The sequence below is a fragment of the Mytilus edulis genome, chromosome 2 (assembly GCF_963676685.1).
Source record: "Mytilus edulis chromosome 2, xbMytEdul2.2, whole genome shotgun sequence".
Lineage (NCBI taxonomy): Eukaryota > Metazoa > Mollusca > Bivalvia > Mytilida > Mytilidae > Mytilus > Mytilus edulis.
Window position 1 is genome coordinate 25,391,374 of NC_092345.1, and position 16,308 is coordinate 25,407,681.

General features: G+C 30.5%; 1 protein-coding gene across 1 annotated transcript; it reads right to left on the minus strand.

Annotated features, from left to right (window-relative positions):
* LOC139511811 (galactose-binding lectin-like) lies at positions 1–9,569 on the minus strand. The gene is made up of 3 exons (XM_071298899.1): positions 9,428–9,569; positions 2,109–2,837; positions 1–1,508 (listed from the first exon to the last, which is right to left on the minus strand). The coding sequence occupies exons 2-3, from the start codon at positions 2,818–2,820 to the stop codon at positions 1,363–1,365; spliced, it is 858 nt and encodes a 285-aa protein (XP_071155000.1). The 5' UTR covers positions 2,821–2,837; positions 9,428–9,569; the 3' UTR covers positions 1–1,362.
* Positions 9,570–16,308: the final 6,739 nt, after the last annotated feature.

A 16,308-nucleotide genomic window follows, 5' to 3' on the forward strand; every position in this document is an offset into this window, starting at 1 on the left:
TTAGTAGATTTAATATTTTATTATCAAGTATTAAAAGCATTCCCAAAATCACGTCATGCAAATTACGAAATTTAATATAAAATCTAAATAAATAACCCTTACGGTGGTACCTAACACTTTCACTAAAATTAATTTGGCTCGTTTAATTTTCATTAAATTTTGACAAAGTATGTACTTTGACCCTTTAACAAAAATATAAAAATTCCAAAAATTTTGAACCAACCGTTTTATCAGAAAAATTACACTGGTTATATAGCAGTTTGACAAACACCAATTTTGATCATTGAGAAGCTTAATATTCCATTAACACCACAACGTAATTAACACGTTTAGCTGACTTTACAGAGTTATCTCCCTGTGGTGTAAGGTACCACCTTAAGTAATTACATTTCTACCTGGTCCATAATGCAATGCATTAGTAAGACAAAAAGTAACAAAATCATGTTTTGAAATATTATTTTGCAATATAAATATCAATCATTTACTATACTGAAGGTAATAATATGTATTTGCTTCTTCTTGTATTATTATTCAAATGCAATATATATTCTTTTGCAAACTAATCTCTTAAAAGATGAATTAATCATTATGATTGGAGTGTATAATTTACAGAATCTGTACAACAGTATAAACATTCATTAATATGAGAGTTATGTCAATACAATTATAACAATTCTCTACCATCTGTTTGGTGATAAGAATATGGTTAATCCATCTGTAGTTGTCATTTCTTTTATAACTTCCTTTTTGCAACAAATTCTTCTAGTCGGTCTTTGTATTCACTGTTTTGCTAATTTAATGACAATCCAGCGTGGAAAGGTGAAATTACGTTCGTATAAGATAGTTTGTATGCTAAATTTTGAGATTTACCTCAGTTAAACATTTTATTTCTATACCACGTTGAAACGTACAATAGTTGAAAAATAAGTATTCTCTTAGATATTTTTATTTAAGATTTTCACCTACGGTTAATTATATTTTCGAGCATCACAACATGATCTCATTATCGCCCAATCATAGTAAACTCGATTTTTACCTTTTTCAATTTGTCATTGTTACCGTTGATAACTATTTACGGATATCTAATATCGTGATGAAGAAACATATAGAGTTTACAAAGAAGATAAATAAGTAAAAATGTGTAAACCAGTGGCAATACAAATAGGTCCAAATATTTGATAATGTATACAAAAGCAGTGAATATTTCAGGTAACAAATTTGCTTCTTAAATAATTAATGTCAAATGGAAAAAGCTTATAAATATATACATTTCAGGATATAAAAAGTAGATAATATTTGAGTGAAAAGAATATAATATAAAAGCAACTTTAAATGTTAGCATGTACATTATATGCTATTTGCTTAAAATCCAGTTCCAGCCAAGTCGTCAGGAACATCATCTGAACTTCGAGTGTCTGCTAGCAAGTTGCTGTAAAACTTGGCTCTGTGATTTAGCTGCTCACATGTAAATACAAACTGCCAAGTAACTACAGTTTCTCCTGGTTTAACTGAAACAAATACAAATGATTTTATTTTGCAATGAAACATAAAGTTATTATTCAATTCTCAGACAAATTATCAGAATAGAAAATTTGGTGACAATATGGATATGCTCCATGAAGAAATCATTGTTTCATTGTGAACATCTTTGAAAACATTTTTTTGAATTTAACACAGATTGAGAAATTTGTATTGAGAAAAAAAAGCACACATCATTTCTTTGACGGAATATTATAATATTAATACAAGCAAAAATAAAATTAATGTAATTACTCCCGACATTCAATTTGAATTATGCTGAATTTGGCTATTCCCATATTTAAATAGATGATACCTTAGTCAATCCGGGATTTGATATACTTGGAAATATGTATTCACATTTCAATTCACAATCCATATAGAAATGTTTAAACATACAGTTATGAATTTCATTAATTATCAAAAATGATGACTTTATGTTTATAATCGGAACTTACTGAATGTACGTCCAATGTAAATATGACTATGCATTTTGCCTCTTGTTACACATGTAAAAATTCGTCTGAGTGTATGTTTTATGCATTTATAAAATACAAAATTAATTTTAGATCAATAAATGTGAAAACAACCTGTTATCTCTCGTGTAACTGTTGTCTCTTCTGACCATGTTGAAGCTGACGATCTTTCAAACATGGTTGATAATGAGGATGTCGCTGATGCAGACGCGATACCAGCTGATACACCTGCTGTTGCTTCCCACTTAAATTCAAAGGAATACCTAGTGCTCTCAGTTTTGGACTTCCCAACTTTGTATTGGAAGGTATGCTTGTGTTCCGCTGCCGGATCTTTGACCATATTGATAATTTTCCACTTTCCAAGTAAGGTTGGTTTACCGTATACCAGAGCTTCTTCGTTGGTATTATGTGGAGATACACATTCAAACCTCATTGCATAATGTTGATCTTCATGTAGACAAACCCTTGTGTCATTTCCAGGATTGTGGCTTCCCCATTTCGGATGAACAAACTTTCCTCCTTTGTGTATTATGGCATCATTTGCACTATCGATACAGAAAAGAGCGCCTCCATGACGGTCCTGGTGTAGGACAAGTTCCGTATTGTTTCCCGGGTTCAACCAGCCGGCATACGGATGTATAACTTTACCACTGGGTACGTGTCGTATGTATCCCCAATGATCATCCTCAACATCAAAGGCAAAATGCGTTTGGTCAGGTGTACCTTCGTATAAAACTAGATTAGTGTCATTTCCTGGATTCAATTGTCCGCCTAAGGGATGTAGAAATTTACCACCAGATTTGTGCTTTATAACAAACGTTGCCATGATCTAAACGTTGAAACCTGCAAAAAATAATAAATGACCTTTATTAAAGAATCTTTATAATAATATAGACTTTATATTAGATGCAGTTGGACAAAGGAGGTTTATAATGGAAGAAAAAACTACTGGTGTATACGTTGCGGAGAAAAAAATATTATTTCTGTTTACGTATTCTTACGTATTGTTTTCGATTATAGATAGAAATGGATTTGCAAGAACTCTTCACTCATTTTTATAAAATTGCTATTCGCAACAACATAAAACAGACACTTAAAACCTTCTATGAATAGTAATTATCAGTAATGTACACGTAACAATCAATCAAAAGTTCTGAAATTATTTGAAAATTGGTCGTAGTTATGCATAATAACTCGTAAATATTTGTCGACTATTGCCGAAAATAAATCGTTATAACACGTTATAAACCATAAAGAACTCGTGTTAACTTGGAACAACTAAAACATGCCAAATCGTAACGATTCGTAATGACTCAGAAGAAACATCCGTGCATGAGAAGGGTACATTTACTGTAGCGAGCGACGAAAATGTGTATAAAACGATGGGTCTTGTAGTTATATTTTCACTCCCTTTGGAAAATTGCAAATTATTGAAAACCCAAGGTTTTAGTGATGACAGTGAATTAACAATGCACATGAAGCATTTTGACCCCACTACAATTAGTCTTTGATTGATTGTTAGTGCTAACGTCACATCAGGCACCAATGGCTGTCATGTATTAATAGTTGAGTAAGCCGGTGTTACCATAACAAGAAACAGTTTTACAATATATACCTGTTTATGTTCATTTTGATTTTAACCCTTATATAATTTGTAAACATGACTTAGCAAGTGTGACTACATTTACAGTTTAGATTTGAGGATTTGTTTGTTAAAGTTTGGGAAAACTTTGTTAAGTTTTTTAACAATGTATTGTATGTTTAAGCAAATAAAACTAAAGTAGAAAAGCATCCTGTTCAACATAACCTTGATCATCCCTATCCTGAGTTCGATTCAAATGTAGTAAAAGTTCTTTAGCAGAGAGAAACACATCCTTTTCAGAAGAAATTTTATTGTTAACAACTAGGTGTAAAACATTGTTTGACAATAGATATAAGAACATGTGGTATGCGTGACAATGATACTAATCTCAATTCAAGTCACAATGTGTATTAAAATAAGCAATTATAGGTCGAAGTATGGCCTTCAACACGGAGCCTTGGCTAACAGCGAACAGCAAGTTAAAGATGGGCCCAAAATGTAAAATAAGTCAACCGGGAAATCAAAAGTTCTAATCAATATTAAAAAAAAAACGAGAAACACTTATGAACTACACCAACCATTGAACAATAGGTTCCTGACGTCGGAAAAGTGGAAACAAATGCTGCATGTTTAAACTTTTCAACAGACGCCAACATTTTAATCTAACCTGAAAGAGTAGTATAACAAAATAGAAAGGCACACTATTCATTATCAATTGAAATGGCTTAATACACGCATTACAAAAGACAACAACCATCATGAACTTGACTATATAATAACAGTTCTGCAATGTTCTTACATTTCCTTCTTTATTTGAGTTCAAAATTATTTATCTAGATTATTGATGTGTCCTTATGTTAATTTTGATACAAAAATATCAACTGTTCTATTCTGAAAAACAACCTAAAAGCAATTCTAAATTCAAAAATATCTTCACCGATATATATAGCTGGATTGCTACAAACAGCTGATAGATAATAGATGCATTTGATAGAGAAAAAAATACAATGACTTCGAAATGCATTTCCTGCTGATCCAATGTCCAAATAAAGGACGAAGAAATAATTTGAAATGTGTTATAGTTTGAATAATGTAACACCAGTGACGATGATGTTCGTCTATAAAGATGCATACTTTAGATAAGGGTAGTAAAGCAATAAAATTTCTTATAATTTACAATTATACATGTGACTTCCAATCTTCGTGTTTGCTTTGGAGTGTTTTGGTGGTTCATTCAACCTATGCCAACATTTAGGTATAAAATTGTATGATAATATGTTGGCATAGGTTAAATAAAATATAACAGATTAATTGTTATATAAATAAAAGATAATTAGAGGCCAATCAATTTACAAAAAGTTTAAAATTGGCGTTAAGTGTACACAAATAAAATTGAGAATGGAAATGGGGAATGTGCCAAAGAGACAACAACCCGACCATAGAAAAAAACCAACAGCAGAAGGTCACCAACAGGTCTTCAATGTAGCGAGAAATTCCCGCACCCGGAGGTGTCCTTCAGCTGGCCCCTAAACAAATATATACTAACATTTTTTGTTACTTGTAATAGTCAAAATAACGACAACTCTGTGTGTTGCTGATCTCTTTTGTATTAGAAATCAACATAATAAAACAATTGGTTATTGCAGGTTGCTGAAGGTGCAGCGGCAACTATTTCATGCATGTTCAGGATATACCATTATCATGTGAATATAATACAATATATGATGAAAATATTTGATGGTATTTTTAAAAACAATAGAATCTCATCATCAAGTGCAGGGAAATTAGGAATATAGCCCTATTTAAAAACTGCTTCACATTAAAAATGTATTTTTTCACAGTTCAGAATTTATGAAATAATTGTGTTTGTATATATTTGTTTTACTCTTACGAAAGTGCTTTATTCTACTTTTCCATGTATTCTATTGTACAAATACATATATTTCGTAAATACTGACATCAGAATGAAATAAACTTTAAATTTAGATATATATATATATCAGATTTAAGGATAAGATAAGATAGATAAGATAATTTTATTTACCAATCATGGTGCCCAAAATTTGAGCTATACAATCAAATGAATTACAAAATAAAGCACAGAAAATGATTAGAATGATTAAAGTACAATTAAATAAAAAACAACATGAATACACATTTGCACTAATTAACCTGATATAAACCAAGTTATTGACAAAACATAGTTGTTATGGGTGCCACTGTGACCTGGAGAAATTACATAAATCTTTGGGATAGTTCTAGGTCTATGGGAGACAACTCCTGGTCAATTTTAATTCCTATATATATATATATATCTAATATATATTTTTCTTCTATTTTTTTTTTTTCAAACAACAATATTTTCTATAATTTTCTTTCGTTCTTCAAAAAGGGAGTGCAATAAATTAGATAAGTTTGAAGTAACAAACAAATCTTCAGATGAAAGAATCCAAACAAATTTCATTTCATCAGATAATCTTGAAAAAATTTTGAATTTAGAATTTAAATTAGATAGATGTTGAGATCGAGTATCTTTTAGAACAGGACATTTTAAAAGAAAATGTAGTTCGTCTTCAACTGCGTTTTTACATAGCTTACACTTTCTGTCTTCAGCTTTAATTCCAATATACCTCCCTCTTTCTATTTCAAGATCATGACAGCTAGTTCTAAATCTTGTGATTATTTGCCTGTCTTTTTTTTAATTCATTTTTAAATATGGTTCAAACATAAAAATATTTTTAAATTTTCTGTAAGTTCTTAATTTATTGCCAGATTGTAAATTAGTACACTTCCCAGAATTGCTTTCTAAACTCGCTAACCAGCTTTCTTTAAATTTAATAGTTTGACTGGTTAACAAATAGATATTCTAAGTCTAGAAATTTAAATATATGTTTAATGCTTCCTATCCAAGATTCCTGGTTATGTTTGTCCATAGAATGAGATAGATTTATGGCTTCCCTTAGAATAATATTTGAAGGTTCAATATCTTTCATAAGATGGATCCAATATTTTACCGTATTCATTATTACATAATACAGTGTAGGGAGTGAACCTAGTTCTCCTCTACATGCCATATTTGATGTTTTTATATTAACTCCAAGTGAAAATTTACAAAGCTTAGTATGAATTTTCTCTAGTACAAGATAATCAGTTTCTTTTGATATAAAGTTATCCAAATGTATTTGTTTCTTATGTGGTATATAACCCCAAATTTCAGATCCATACAACAAGATTGGTCGGATTGTATGGTTATAGATGTGTAATAAAGTACTAGGTTTTGGGCTTTCCACTGAAAAGGTCTTCCTTAATTTGAAATATGCTTTCATTCCTTTGTTATAAAGTTCTTTCTTTGCTATTTGGAAACTCCCAGATGATGAAAAATTTATACCTAAGTATGTGTAGTTCTGTACACATTCTAAAGTCTGGTTTCCTAATGATATTTTAATATTTTTAAGTCTTCCTGATTTGTTAGATACAAGAACCTTGGTCTTTTTTATGTTAACTGTCATTTTATAATCAACTGTAAATTTATTTAATTTGTTAACACAATTTTGAAGTCCTTGCTCTGATGATGATAAAAGAACTACATCATCAGCATACATTAAAATATTTAAAGGATGTATATTTAATGGGATTGGGTCACATGTTTGGTCAAAATAGGTTGGCAAATCATTTAAATATATATTAAAGAGACAGGGACTGAGATTATCCCCTTGTCTGACTCCTATATTTGATTTAAAAAGGTTTGTCCTGTGTTGGTCTATTTTTACACAAGTTTCTGTGTTTTCATACATACATTTTATAATGTCATAAAATTTTGTTCCAACACCTATACATTTAAGTTTGTAAAAAAGGTGGAGATGTGAAACTGAATCAAATGCACGCTTAAAATCTACAAAGCATGCATACAGAGGCTTCGAATTATTTTTCACAAATTTTTGAATGATGGTATTTAACACATACATATGGTCTGTTGTGCGACATCCTTTAGTAAAACCAATTTGTTCACTTCTAATAATATTTCTAGTTTTTAAAAATTTTGTCAACCTGTTATTTAGAATTGAATTAAATAACTTGCCTATGTTATCTGCAATAGTAATGCCCCTGTAGTTTGATGGATCATGTTTAGATCCAGACTTGTGAAGGGGGTGATAAAGCCTTGGCCCCATAATTTCGGATAAATACTACTGGAAAATACTAAATTAAAGAGTTTTTGTATTAGAGGGATACAAACGGTTTGGCTATATTTTATCATTTCTTTCGAGATCATGCTGAATCCACTCGATTTAGAATTCTTAAGACTTTTTATTGCTTTTTCTATTTCCTCAGGTGTTATTAAGTAGTCAAGTTCATTAAAAACATTTTCATTATGGAATGATTCAAGTTTCTTCTTAATCAAATCATCACTATATTGTTCATTCTTATTTAATTTTTGAAAGTATTCTTGCCATTCAGATGGGTCGATGTACTAAGGTGAAATTAAAAGAAAATCAAGAATTTAAACTTTTAGTCTGAAGAGCATTGGGTAAGGGACAAAATAAGCTATAAAAATATTGATACTCTTTTTTGAAACATATAATTTTTTTTAAAGGCGAGGAAAATGCTAATACATACTATATCCTTATATTTGCATTAGTATTATATGGGTTTCAAACTGGAAAGAAAAATCTAGAATCTGCTTAAATCTAAGTAAATGACTTTTCATGAGCTATTGAAGTCTTATATAAAAGAAAATGGATATAACGTATAGAAAGCAAGGAGTCCAAATATCTGACAAAAAATCAAAAACCTAAATACACTGTTTAGCTTGGCTACTCAGCAACAAGTTATAAGTGGGCAAATCTTGTATATTAAAAAAAATCCTGAATAATTTTTTTCTTAGTCAATTCTTTTCTGATTTTTATTCATTTACCATTTTATTTATGTGGTTTTTTTTAATTGCACGTGTAGAATAACAAAATTTTGGAAATATTTTACCAAAAAACACTTCTTTACTATAATATCTTTATCCTATTTTCCATTTATCATCATAATGTATTTATTTATTTATTCACTGATGTTGTTTTATTCAAAAGGAGTAAGTTTTAATGCTTTAAAATACTGACTGTATTTAACAGGTAATTGATAATTCAGTTTTATAACAACATCTATTGTATTTTGTTTGTAGGCATAGGTTGAAAATATATTCTTTAAATGTTAATTGGCATAGGTTGAAGACACCGTTTTGGTTCATCCGCCTCTCATTAAGACAGTAATTATCCGGGAAAAAAAATAAACATAAGAATATTATGATTCATTTAAAAGCAATATTTTCCCAATCTACATGTATATAATTATAACTTACATAGAAAATAATAGAACATAAAAGAATGCTGCTACCGATGATGACGATGACGACGGCTTATTTTATGCCTTTTAGGCCAATACTAATACTACATGTTTATAAGATCGACAACATGATAACGTGATAATATTTAAACAAATGGGATAAGAGACAGAACAATTTAGTTTAAGCCCTCACCTTTATTTTTCAATCTGTTATTTTTTTCTTTTCTTTTTTAATTTCAGTTATCTTTTATAGTGATGTTTTTCAGTGACATCAGATCGGTACAAAACATTCAAAAAACTAAGACAATGAACACAAAGTCATTTGTTAATCGTAATGATTGGTGTTTTTCCAGACTGATCACGGAAAAGTCAGGTAAAACGTATAACGTAATAATTCGTTTGCAACCTATGAATATATTGTAAATACCAAACGTAACTTTCGTAATAAAAAAAAATAATCGGGTAATATTTGAGAAAATAGAACCAATACCCTTTCAATAAGATAAGAATTACTCATACCTACCTTCAAGTAAGAATAACGACAAATCAGGATATGTCATAAAACTGTCAGCTCTTATATGTTCTGTCATAAACTGTTGAATTGCTAAATTCAATGCGCTCATTGTTTTAACACACGTGATGTTGGCTTTCCGGATGCATAAGAAGACAAAATTTACATCTCATTGTGTAAGAACTAAAAGTAACAAGACTTAGTAATATATATTTTCAATGGTTACATTTACAAGAAATTTGATAACGTGGTATGCGATGACAAGATCAAATAGTTGATAGTATAAAAATAAGAAGATATGATATCAAAGCCAATAAGACAGCAATTCACTAAGGTTCAAATAAGTAGATGTAAGCAATTAAATGCGACCGTAAGGCCTACAACAATAAAAACAAGAATGTGTCCCCAGTACACGGATGCCCCACTTGCACTATCATTTTCTATGTTCAGTGGACCGTGAAATTGGGGTCAGAACTCCAATTTGACATTAAAATTAGAAAGATCATATCATAAGGAACATATATCCTAATTTTCAGGTTGATTGGACTTCAACTTCATCAAAAACTACCTCGACCAAAAACTTTAATCTGAAACTGGACAGACGAACGAACGAACGGACGAACGGACCAGAAAACCTAATGCCCCTCTTCTAACGTAGGTGGGGCATAAAAATCAAACTCACACCATATGGACGACTATAAAAGGCACCGACATAAAAAAAAATTTAAAACATTTTAATTGAGAAAAACTAAAGGCCTAATTTATAGCAAAACAATAGACAAAGTAATTAACCTTGGACAGACATATTACTGTTTGGCCTCAAATATACAAAATGTTAATAAAACCATATGCAAAACATATCAGCAAGAGAAAATCTAAAATAACGGTTCGAAAGATTAGAAAAAAATGAGTATAAGCATAACAGCAGTTGACAATAATTCAGACAAAGAAGGAGAACAACAAACAGAATACGGTTTATATAGCATTACATAGTACAAGCGTTAAATGTTGTGAGATTCAAAAAAATTGGCACGTGCGTACACGCCTCCCATTTTAACTTTCTTGAATGAATGTACGGACACTTAAAACTACAATAAACTACAATAAACTGAAAAAACACATTGCACAGTGTACTTACATAATGACCAATAACTTTGGCGAGAAAAATGAAAATTCGCAAGCATCTGTGAATGACTCGTCCCATATCACAAAAAATTTAAAGGATGCTTGAAAAGAAAGATTTTGACATGTCATGCATCTTCATACGATTTTTTACGGATCGTGTTTTAAGTAAATAACTCGTAACATTCCGCAAGTTTAGTAAAGCATTCGTACACCACTACATTTAACTATCAGTGAACTTCTAACAAGAATCCGTAAACGATTTTTATTATTTGGTTTTACGATTTGTTATGGTTATAGATTAAGATTTATTTACTGAATGAAACGACTGCCTACGTGTTGTTCTGATTTCATCCCTGCCGTGTAACAATGGTTCTCGAATTAAGAGTTATCATTAAAAATTAACTTATCTTTTACCAATAGATTTGTTTTCTTTACGTATTCCTACGTATTGTTTACGATAATAATAGAAATGGTATAAAAACGGCACAATTGTATGGATTTGTAAATATTCTTTACTTCTTCATAACTATTCGTATAAACGTAAAACTGACACGCAGAATATCTATAACTAGTAACAATCAGTATTGTACACGTAACAATCAATTACAAGTTCGTAAAGTACCCGACAATTGCTCAAAGTTGTGTGAGATAACTCGAATATTGTCGAGAATATATTGTGATACCGAGTAATAACCTTAAGAGCTCGTGTTAACTAGTAGCAACTGTCACATTTGGGGGAAATGCCAAATCGTAACGAACCATTTATTCATGATCCGTGATAATTCGTAAGAAACATTCGTGTATGAGAATGGGCATTAATTGTAGCAAGCGAGGAGGGATGTGTATTAAACGATATGTCAGGCAGTTATGTTCAATTACAAAATGTTTTCACTCATATTTGAAAATTGCAAATCATTTATAATAACACGATTTCAGTAATGAAGGCAAACTTACGATGAACATCAAGCATTTTGTCGCCGCTACAAGTATAATAGTCATTAATTTGATTGTTAGTGCTAATGAAACCAAGCTCACTTGTCTATTCATGAATGTTAGGTTTTAATGGTTGAGAAAGCCCGTGTTACCCTAACGAAAAACGCAATTTTACAATAAACATCTGTAAATGTTCACTTTCATGGTCATTTTAACACTAATTGGTAGAAATGAATCAGCAAGTGTGACTAGTTTTACAGTTTTACATTTGAAGCATATTTTTTTATGTGTACGTAATCTTTTTATAGATTTAAGTGAAAATTGACAATTTAATTACACCGCATTCATGCCTACTTCTGTAAAATCTTTGTTGATTGTTTTAAGAATTCATTGTATGTTTAAACAAATAAAACTTAAGTAGAAAAGCATCCTGTTTAACATATCCTTGATCATCCCTATCTGGGTTCGATTCAAATGTAGTAAATAAACTCATCATAGATAGCAGGACTAAATTTTGTATATACGCCAGACGCGCGTTTCGTCTACAAAAGACTCATCAGTGACGCTCGAATCCAAAATAGTTAAAAAGGCCAAATAAAGTACGAAGTTGAAGAGCATTGAGGACCAAAATTCCTAAAAGTTTTGCCAAATACAGCTAAGGTAATCTATGCCTGAGGTAGAAAAGCCTTAGTATTTCAAACATTCAAAATTTTGTGAACAGTAAATGTAAGCGTTCTTTAGCAAAGAGAAAAACATCCTTTTCAAATTTTAGTTTATTGTACAAAAACTAGGTGTAAACCATCTGTTTGACAATATATATAAGAAAATGAGATATGGGTGTCAATGAGACAACTGTATATCCAAGTCACAATGTGTAAAAAAATAACCATTATAGGTCAAAGTATGGCCTTAAACACGGAGCCTTGTCTAACAGCGAACAGCAAGTTAAAGATGGGTCCAAAATGTAAAATAACTCAACCAGGAAAACAAAAATTCTAATCTATATTAAAAGATACGAGAAACATTTATGAACCACACCAACCAACGAAAACCATTAAGCAATATATTTCTGACTATGGACAGGTGCAAACAAATGCAGCTGGTTTAACGGGCGCAAACCTTTACTCTAACCTGCGAGAGTAATATAACAACATAGAAAGACACACTATAAATTATCAATTGAAATGGCTAACATGTATAAAAAAAAGACTACAGTCATGAAATTGACTTTATAACTACAGGTCCGTAATGTTCTTCATCTTCCTTCTTTATTTGATCTTTTAACTTTTTGTTTCAATCGTCACTGTTGAGTCTTCTGGAGACAAAACGCGTGCCTTGCGTACAAAATTATATATCTAGACTCTTGATGTGTTCTTGAGTTAGCTTTCAAACAGATCAACTGTTCTATTCTAAAAAAAAAAAAAACTCAAAAGTAATTCTAACGTTCAAAAATCTCTTCACCGATATATATAGCTTGATTAATGTAACTAGAGGCTCTCAAGAGCCTGTGTCGCTCACCTGTTACTGTATTTACTGATGTCGGCCATCTTGGTTGGTAGGCGGGGTCATTAGACACTTTTTAAAAATAGATACCCTAGTAATGATTGTGGCCAAGTTTGGTTAAATTTGGCCCATAGTTTTAGAAAAGAAGTTTTTTGTACAAGTTACAAAAATGACGAAAAGTTGTTCAATATTGACTAAAAAGGACAATAACTCCTTAAGGGGTTCCCTGACAATTTTGGTCATGTTTTGACTTATTTGTAGATCTTACTTTGCTGAACATTATTGCTGTTTACAGTTTATCTCTATCTATTATAGTATTCAAGATAATAACCAAAAACTGCAAAATTTCCTTAAAATTACAAATTCAGGGGCAGCAACCCAACAACAGGTTGTCCGATTCAGGGCAGATAGATCTTGACTTGATCAACAATTTTACCTCATGTCAGATTTGCTCTAAATGCTTTGGTTTTTGAGTTATAAGCCAAAAACTGCATTTTACCCCTATGTTCTATTTTTAGCCATACCGGCAATCTTGGTTGGATGGCCGACACACCGGACCCATTTTTTAATTATTTACAGTAAGAATGACGACAAATGGGTTTATGTCATGAAACTATAAACTCTTATAAGTTTAATCAAACTGCAGAATTGCTTAGTTCAATGCGATAATTTTTTAACACACGCGATGTTGTCATTCCTAATGTATAAAAAAGACAAAAATTACATTACACTTTGTTAGAATTTCAGTATGAAAACTACCAAAGTGAGTTTGATTATTTTTATAGATTTGACCGTTGCTTTTCTTGTTTAAATGGTTTTACACTAGTCATCTTTTGAGCCTTTTCAAGCTTGTTTTTCGGTGTGAGCCATGGCCATACTTTGACCAATAATGGTTTACTTTTTACAAATTGTGACATGGAGCGAGAGTTAAATCATTTGCACTCATTCATCTATTATCTACATGAGTTGTAAAATAAGCTCAATTACTTTTATTTGGTTTTATTTCTACTTTACAAGATTGATCGTTTATATAAATATACAGTGTTGATTTCCATTGTTTAACGCAAGCGTACATTTTAGATAAAAAAATTGAATGAAAACTACGGTTCCTTATTTGTGTATTGTGACTAAAAATTCGTAGGTATCATTACTATATTTGTTCTGGTCGTACTATTGCAAATATTAAATTTCATGACTGTGTCATGTGTTTCCATTAGTTTACCATAGAACTATCACATGGTTAGGTTTGTAATTAATGTATATTTATATAAAACCCTAGTTTTTAGTGCTTACCGTTTTAATTTATTGACATAACTGCACGACTCGATTCTCAATTTATAGTGGTAAGATAATCGTTGCAGAGAATCCTGTTAACCTTTTGTGAAAGACGGTTTTAATTTTGCAGTGTTGCGAGAGTTTATGTTCTATTTTGAAGGCAATTGTAATGACCTGCAATACAGCGTTGGTACTTCGTGTGACACACAAATAATAATTCTATTGGGTGTACATAGGACCGAGGTGTCCGTTTTTGTTCTGAGGTTAACATGTTATAATGTACTGTTATACTATTTATTTATGTACTATTATATTATTCATCTATTTATCTATTTGTCCAGGGTGTTCTTGAGTGTGTTTTTTTTTTTGTATTGTATTCCTGTCACGTAATCCTGTCATTTTATCGGTATGTTTAACATTGTTATATAAACAGGATATTTGCACTACAAAATTTTTGTCTTAATTTGCATGAACAATTACTCGACATACTTCTTAAAAATTCTGATTTATATTTAATTTGTATGAAATTTACTCGACCTTTTCTCGAAATACTGAATTTTGTCTTAAAATTTCTTGCCAAATTCTTGACGTTTGAGTTCTGTCTTGAAATTTCTCTACAGATTCTCGACATTTTTATTTTTTCTGAGTATGGCTTGAAATAATCTGCACATTTTGACATGTGTCTTAAATTTACTTTATAATTCTGAGTTTTACAAATAATGACCAATTTACCTGAAATAACTTTATCTTTATTTCTCTTCATATATATGAAGTTTCAAATTACACTTATTACAACAAAAACCAAAGTTCGGCATGTATATATAAAATAATTAAAAATTTGGGTACATAAATATTTATAAATGAAAAATCTAACCAAAAAAGGAGGAACTCAATATAGTTCATTTTTAGCATGCAGATGTCCAGTCAGGATTCTACTTCATCAAAATTATATTCCCATTACGCCCGTTCATTTTTTACAATTATTATCAATACAAAATTGGCTATGAAATTTAAAGTGTTAACAGTACAGATGTGGGTATGTTGATATAAACCAATTGAAATGTCGAGTCATATTGAGTTATTTTATGCTTGAGTATAAATAGCGTTGCGAAATTTTGAAAAAAAGTCACCTGTCAGAAACCTTAACTTGGACTGCTAAAGTCTATTATACTGGACCTGTAAGACTGTTGATTAGTCTACCAGTTGACTTTATAGTGTTTAGACAAGATGTATCTTTGACTCAACTTTATTTTTTGAGAAGTTTTAAAATAGCAGTCAGTGTTTCGGAATCGTAACCTCTCACTACTCATGTCATGATACTGGACCTATAAGACTGTCTACCTTTCTACCAATTGACTGTGTAGTGTTGAGACAAATTTATTTCTGACTCAGAATTTAACTTTGGAAAATACTTTGAGAACCTTTTTTTTTAGACTGTTACATTTTGATTTTGAGATTAAGATCATGTAGTGATTCAGTAGTTTTTACATTTATTTTATTTTTTACATTGTAAGAGAAATAGTTTTACTTTGAATTTGATATTTAGCTTTGATACTTTGTACTTTAATTATGTTATTATTATTTTGCATTGTTTACTTATTGTTTTGTTATCATCATTCATCTAAATAGTTAATTCGTTAATTAAAAATTATGAAAACCTGAATTGCGTTTAGCTATGCCTATCCGAATATTAAGTCTAGCGATAGACTGACCTTCATTATAATTAAAATTTTAAGAAGTCGAATTTCTTCGTCAAAATGATAAAGTACAATAATTAACATAAAATCAAATCGAATAATTTCCCAAAGATTCAAAGAAAATTATAATCTACTCCGGGAATAATAAAAAAAAACTGTAAATGTATTTATAAAGGGTCGCATCAATGATTTCTATAGAAGTCATGGAAATCATTGATCTTATAAAATGGACCTCACACAGACATGCATAATTAAGATTAACATATTTTTTCTATGATTTCTTGAGAAAAAAATCAGAAGGTAACTATAACAAAAATGAAGTTTTGATATAAAATTATGAAATACAAATCAATTTTGAAT